This window comes from Tenrec ecaudatus, chromosome 16 (assembly GCF_050624435.1).
Source record: "Tenrec ecaudatus isolate mTenEca1 chromosome 16, mTenEca1.hap1, whole genome shotgun sequence".
NCBI classification, from domain to species: Eukaryota; Metazoa; Chordata; class Mammalia; order Afrosoricida; family Tenrecidae; genus Tenrec; species Tenrec ecaudatus.
Genome location: NC_134545.1, coordinates 1,102,179 through 1,108,178, shown reverse-complemented (window position 1 = coordinate 1,108,178; position 6,000 = coordinate 1,102,179). Strand labels below are relative to the sequence as shown.

General features: G+C 53.6%; 1 protein-coding gene across 1 annotated transcript in view; it reads left to right on the top strand.

Moving 5' to 3' along the window:
* Nucleotides 1-375: 375 nt before the first annotated feature.
* ADGRD1 (adhesion G protein-coupled receptor D1) overlaps nucleotides 376-6,000 on the top strand; it is an 80,616-nt gene continuing 74,991 nt past the window's right edge. Inside the window, exons 1-2 of the mRNA XM_075534617.1 lie at nucleotides 376-456; nucleotides 540-576. Of these exons, the coding sequence (XP_075390732.1) occupies nucleotides 376-456; nucleotides 540-576 (118 nt within the window). The remainder of the gene's footprint in view (nucleotides 457-539; nucleotides 577-6,000) is intronic.

Genomic DNA, 6,000 nt, shown 5'->3' with positions numbered 1-6,000 from the left:
CACCGTGCTGGGCGGAGGCGCAGGCAGCCTAGCACCGGAGCCTCTGTCCTGCGATCCTGCTGTGCACACGGGAAGCAAAGCCGGAGTCCACGTCCAGCGCCAGCCCCACGGAGGGCAGTTTGGATGTGTTTCCAGCATCACGGAGCTGCTGGGCTTGTCCCCTGCATGCCCACTGACCCGGCCTCCACAACGTGCTCACTGACCACCACAGAGCCTCTGCTCTGAGACCCGAGGGAGGCGGCACAGCTTGCCAAGGCAGTGGTGCCCACAGAGGAGAGAGGAGCGGACCCGTGGGAATGTGCCCTTGGCGGCAGTGTTAGCTGGGCTGCGTGGCCACCCAAGACTCTCATGCGGCTGTCCTAACATCCTGGGACCATGTGGCGGCCGCGGCCACCCCACCCCAGCCACACCTGGTCCACCCACACCTGGCTGCTGCTGCTTTTCTGCACTTCTCAGGTGAGTCCCCCTGGGGGCTGAGGGGGCAGGGAGTCCTCCCGAGGCCCATACCTGAGTCTCACAGTATGATCCTCTGTGTGCAGGTACGCCGAACTGTCGCTGGATCCCAGGACCACCCGGGTAAGCTTCTCCCTGCTCCTCCTGGGGGTGGGGCCCAGGGGCCTGGGCGGCTGTCGTTCTCCTCCCAGCAGGCCTGTCTTGGGATCCTCGGGATGAGAGGGGTTCACACACTCGCTGTGGACAGAAGGTAGGAGCTCCACCCACAGAGGCTGAGGGAGGCAGGTCGGGAGGTGTACTACCGAGACCCTGGCCACTGCACACCCAGGGCCTACCTCTCCTCCAACACCCAGGGGCCCTTGGTGGAGCGGGGAGATGTAGGCCTTCGGATACCACAGCTGGGGAGAGCCCCGTCCCTCCCCATCCAGCGCCTAGGCTCACTCCCGTCCTCACGGCCTTGCCGCCTGTGGATATAGGCTTTCCTCGGGCGACCCATGAGGACAGAGGAAGACGGGGCCCTGGCTCCCACCCCACGGCCTGATCCTGGTGTTCCACAGGGCACAGGAGGTGGCACCTTCTCTGAGGGAGGCTTGGTGGCGGGTGGGGGAGCACCAGGGCCTGGCTGGGAAGAGGGGGTGCTCTGTGGGTGAACTGTGTGACAGGACCCAGGGGAGCTTGAGGACGGCCCTTTAGTACCGCTGTGACGAATCCCCTGGGGAAGCGGGATCCCAGCCGAGGCTCATGGCCTGACCAACCTCCAGGGACCACCTCCACAACCCTGCTGTGGGGCACAGAATGTGGTCAGACTGGGGTTTTGGCTTCACACCGCCTACCGCACTGTACCGCTGCCTCAGTTTACCCATTTCATCCTCAATCTCAAGAACTTTAGTCGTTAGAAAGCCATAAGTGCCGTGACCCTCCCCACCCCCACCAGCTCCGAGAACCTGCCAAGGGCCAGATGCCTGCTGAGCCTTCCCAAGGGCGTGACTGGGTCCTGTGGGAGCCCCCTGTGCTGACCTCAGCACTGGCTGGCTTTCCAGAGGAACACAAAGACGGGGTTCAGGGAGCAGGGGCACCCTGCAACCTGGCAGAGCGAGCACCAGCTCTAGGCAGATGAGGCTGCCCTGGGTCAGTGTGCCCGAGGGGGAAGGACACGCCCTAAGGTCCAGAAGCTATTAGGCCTCGAGGTCTAGGAGCTACCCAATTCAGAAGCTTCGAGCAACTGTGTCCCCCTATGCGCCCCCTTCCCTCCCTGCCCTCCATGTTCAGATTCAGGGTGGAAAATGCCCCTCCAACAACTAGCTCCCCTGCGAAGGGGCTGTGCTGTCCACAGCCACACAGGATGCAGGGGGAGGCTCAGGGCTGTCGGCTCTGGCTCCACGTGGCCTTTCATGTGTCTGAACTGGGTGACTGGTTCTCGTTGGCTAAGGTCTTTCTTGTTGCCCCAGGTCTTCCTCACCTCTGGCTCTCCCTTGCCTCCTGCACCCCAACTGGCTTCTGCAGCCGTCTCTTCCTTCCTCCTCCTCTAGAAGAGCATTTACTGAGGGTGCAGCGTTTGCCTCCCTGGTGAAGCCACCACAAAGTGTCCCCAAGTCCCCGGAGGGTCCTGGGGCCCTGGGATTGTCACAGGAGAACGTGCCCCAGGCTGAGTTTCTGGAAGTTGATCGTCAGGCTTTTCTTCCGAGGGGGCTGATGGATGGACTTGAACCAACCAGCCTTCTGGTTAGCAGCCTAGTTCATCCATGGCTTGTGCCTTCCAGGCGCTCAGTCTCTAGAGGAACAAGGCCAGAGTCCTGGTCTTCTGAAGGCTGGTCTGAGTGCCTTATGATCACACCAAGTTTCTGTGTTCCAAGGTCCTAACAGGACCAAGGAGCCCTGGTGGCCTAGGGTTATGTGCTGGGCTGGAGTCTGCATGGTTAGCCATTCAAAACCACCAGCAGCTCCTCAGGAGAAAGAACGGGCTTTCTACTCCCATGTTACAGTCTTGGAAACCCACAGGGGTTCACTATGAGTCAGCATTGACTCCCATGGTAGTGAGTCTGGTTTTGGCTGTTAACAGGATGAATATGTGCCCGCGGGAAAAGGCCTGGTGATCTACTTCCAAGGATAAGCGCTTGAACACCCCATTCTCTGAGGCACAAGGGGCCACCATGAGCCGGGGCTGACTTTCTGTCACTCGGTTTTCAGGGGCAGAGAATCACTATCTGAAGGAGCCCTTGTGGTGTAGAGGTTACAAGCGGGGCTGCTGGCTGCAAGGTCCGCAGTTGGAAACCAGCAGCAGCTCCACGGGCAGAAGGGGGGGGCTTTCTACTCCCATGAAGAGTTACAGTGAACAGTTCTACCCTGTCCTGTGGGGTTGCTATGAGTTCAAAAAATGAAAAGAGAACTTAAACAAGACAAATCAATACACAGGAACCTGCCATGTCCTGAAGGTTGCTGATCCTAGGTCACTGGGACATCAGAGCCAAGTCCTCCTGGGGAGAGGGGGAGGGGGGTGGCAAGCTCACCCTGCCCGATTTAGACACGTGGGAGGCCACACAGAAGTGACTCCCTATACTTACCTCATGTTGTGTATTTATAGAGCCATAATCACTGGGCAGGGGAAAACTTGGGTCTTCATCTTCAGTTTCTACCATTTTGTGACCCATGGGTCATATATCAACCACCTACATTTTTCCAAACTCTGGCGGTGCACTGGGTTATGCCTTCGGCTGTTTATCACACAATCAGCAGTTTGAACCACCAGCCGCTCCAAGAGAGAAAAGATGAGGCTTTCTCCTCCGGTACAAATACACAGCCTTGGAAACCCACAGGGGCAGGGCTGTTCTGCCACAGGGTCACTATGAGTTGGAATCTATTTCATTGCAGTGAGTTTTTGGACATTTCTAGCCTCTCAGGTTTCTTGGGAACCTTTTGTCCCAGTTGTCGTGCATGCTGCCACCCAGTGGGGAAAAGCATAATGGTGTGCATCTGAAGAAATGGGCCATGTGGGTCATCTGTGTCCCACAGAATGATCTGGCCACATTGTTGTTATGGTTGGGTGTTGAGTCAGTTCTGACGCAGAGTGACTGCATAGACAACAGAAGGGAACACGTCCTGGTCCTGCGCCATCCTCAGTCTTGTCCTGCTCGAGCCCTTGGTGGCAGCCACTGCATCACTCCATTTCTTGGAAGTCCTTCCTCTTTTTCACTGCCCTTCCACTTTAACAAGCATGGTGTCCTTATCTAGGGTCTGGTCCCTCCTAATGACCTGCCCAAAGTACTTGAGACAAGTCTCATCATCCTTGCTCCTAAGGAGCATTCTGGCAGTACTTCTTCCAAGACAGATTTGCTTATTCCCCTGGGAGTCCACGGTATAGTTAGTGTTTTTAGCCAGTGCTGAATACGCAGACCTTGTTTTACTGCATCTTGCCTTACTGCACTTGGTAGATGTTGTGCCATTTACACGTGGAAGGTTTGTGGCAGCCAGCCCTGCGTCAGGCACGTCGTTTGGCAGTTTTCCCTATGTCTCTGTGCCACATTTTGGTGGTTCCTGCAGTGTTTCGAACTTATTCATTAACTGCAATTCAGCTTATCATGTAGGGGGTTAAGCCAATACCGAGTTTTGGGGTACTGCTCGTGTTCCTCCATCTGTTCAGACTACCTGTGGCATCAAAGGTGGTTTTTAACGTGTGGCGTTGAGACTTTGGTGGCCATTTGCATGGCATGTTTGGTTCCCATCTGGCAGTTTCTGCACAGCTTGCTCAGAGACACTGGCTGCACTTTGCATAGCGTGTCCACACTCCTTGTGTCCGGCTGTGCCAGCTCCGTGCTCTCGTTCCCTTGGCTTGGGCAAGGTGGCTGGTGACCACAAGTCAGGGCCAGTAACTAGTACAATGCAGTAGGTCCACAGCAGCACCTCTCTTCAGCTCGTAGCCACGTCTCTCTGGTCCTCAGCCACAAGGTGCCCTTGGCCTCTGCCTCGGTGGACCAGGCAACCTGCCTGTTGCTCTGCCTCACAATCCCATAATCTTGGCTCTGTTCTTCTGCTCTGTCTCAGTGTCTCCTTGCCTCGGCCTCTGGTCTTGGCTTGGCTCCTTTGCTCTGTCCCAGGGTCTCTGTGCTGCAGTTTGTTGCCTCTGGTCTCAGCCTCTGACAGATATCTGGCTTCAGATAGAGGTCTTGAACATTGCTACATTGATGGCTGTTCTTCCCATGATCCTGAGATTTCTCACTCCTGGATCCCTCAGCTCCTCATGTTTGGCGTAGTGGGTTAAGTGTTGGGCTGTAACCACAAGGCCAGCAGTTTGAACCTACCAGCTGCTTCTAGATGAGGTTTTCTGCTGCCATAAAGATTTATAGCCTTGGAAACCCACAGGGGCAGTTCTAACAGTTCTAATCTGTCCTATAGGGTCAGTTGAGTCAAAATCAATTCAGTGGTGGTGAACTTTTTGCTTTTGAGTAATTTTTTACCTTTTGGTCTCATATATAGTTTTTAAGTAGACCACTGGTCTTATGGGGAAGGGCATCTCTTTTATTTTGTGTGTCGTTCTGCTATTTTACTTAAGGGATCTCGGGGGACTGGCTGTGTTCTGGGTTTACTAAGAATTGGAGTTCTGCTCCCCATTTTTCCCCATTCTGTTTGGGACCACCTACTGGTCAGAGAAGTCAGTGGTGGTTCGTGGTTATCTAGTTTTTCTGGTCTTGGGTACACGAGGTTGTGACTTGTGTAGAATTATTTCTTCTCTGAGCTTTCGGCATCATTATATTTTAATAGTTTTATTGGCATGTAATTCACATATCATAAATTTAATTGTTCAGATTCAGAAGACGCAATTTCAGAACACTTTCTTATTTCTCATACTCGTTGTTAGCTCCCATTTCCCCCTTGCCCCCTGCTGCCATGCCCCTAACTAATTATTTATCCAGTTACTGTCTCTAAATTCACCTATCCTGGATTTCATATGCAGAGAATCATACATAAACAAGGAACACACACAAAAAAAGCCAACAACATTGGAAAGACACAACAGAAAAACCTCAATCAAAAAACAAAATATTAAAAACTGAAGCCATTTTAAAATGAGCAAAAAGGAAGATCAAATGATAAGGTCTTACATTTTAGCCTAACACCTGCCATAATCGGCTTTATGAGGCATCGCTATTTCTGATGCTGAGCGGGAGGACTCAAGGAGATTTCAAATGCAGAAGTCTAGATTTCTGATGATTAGATATGTGCAGTGTAAAAAGGAGCCTGGATGGAGCGGTGGGCTGATAAGCATTGGGCTGCTCACTGCAAGGTGGGCACTTCCATCCCACTGGCTGCTCTGGGGGAGAGAGATGAGGCTGAGGCCTGGTCCCAGAAGGCAACCTTCCTATTACTTGAGGAATAATTGTTTAGGGCTAAGAAGCAGCTGCCTAGTGACTCTAAACCCACTGCAATGGGTTTGATTCCAGCCCACAGGGACCCAGTAGGGCAGAGTAGAGCTGTCCCCCAGGATTTCCAATTTTTATGGAAGCAGACCACCTCATCTTTCTCCCTCAGAGTGGCTGGTGGCTTTGAACCATT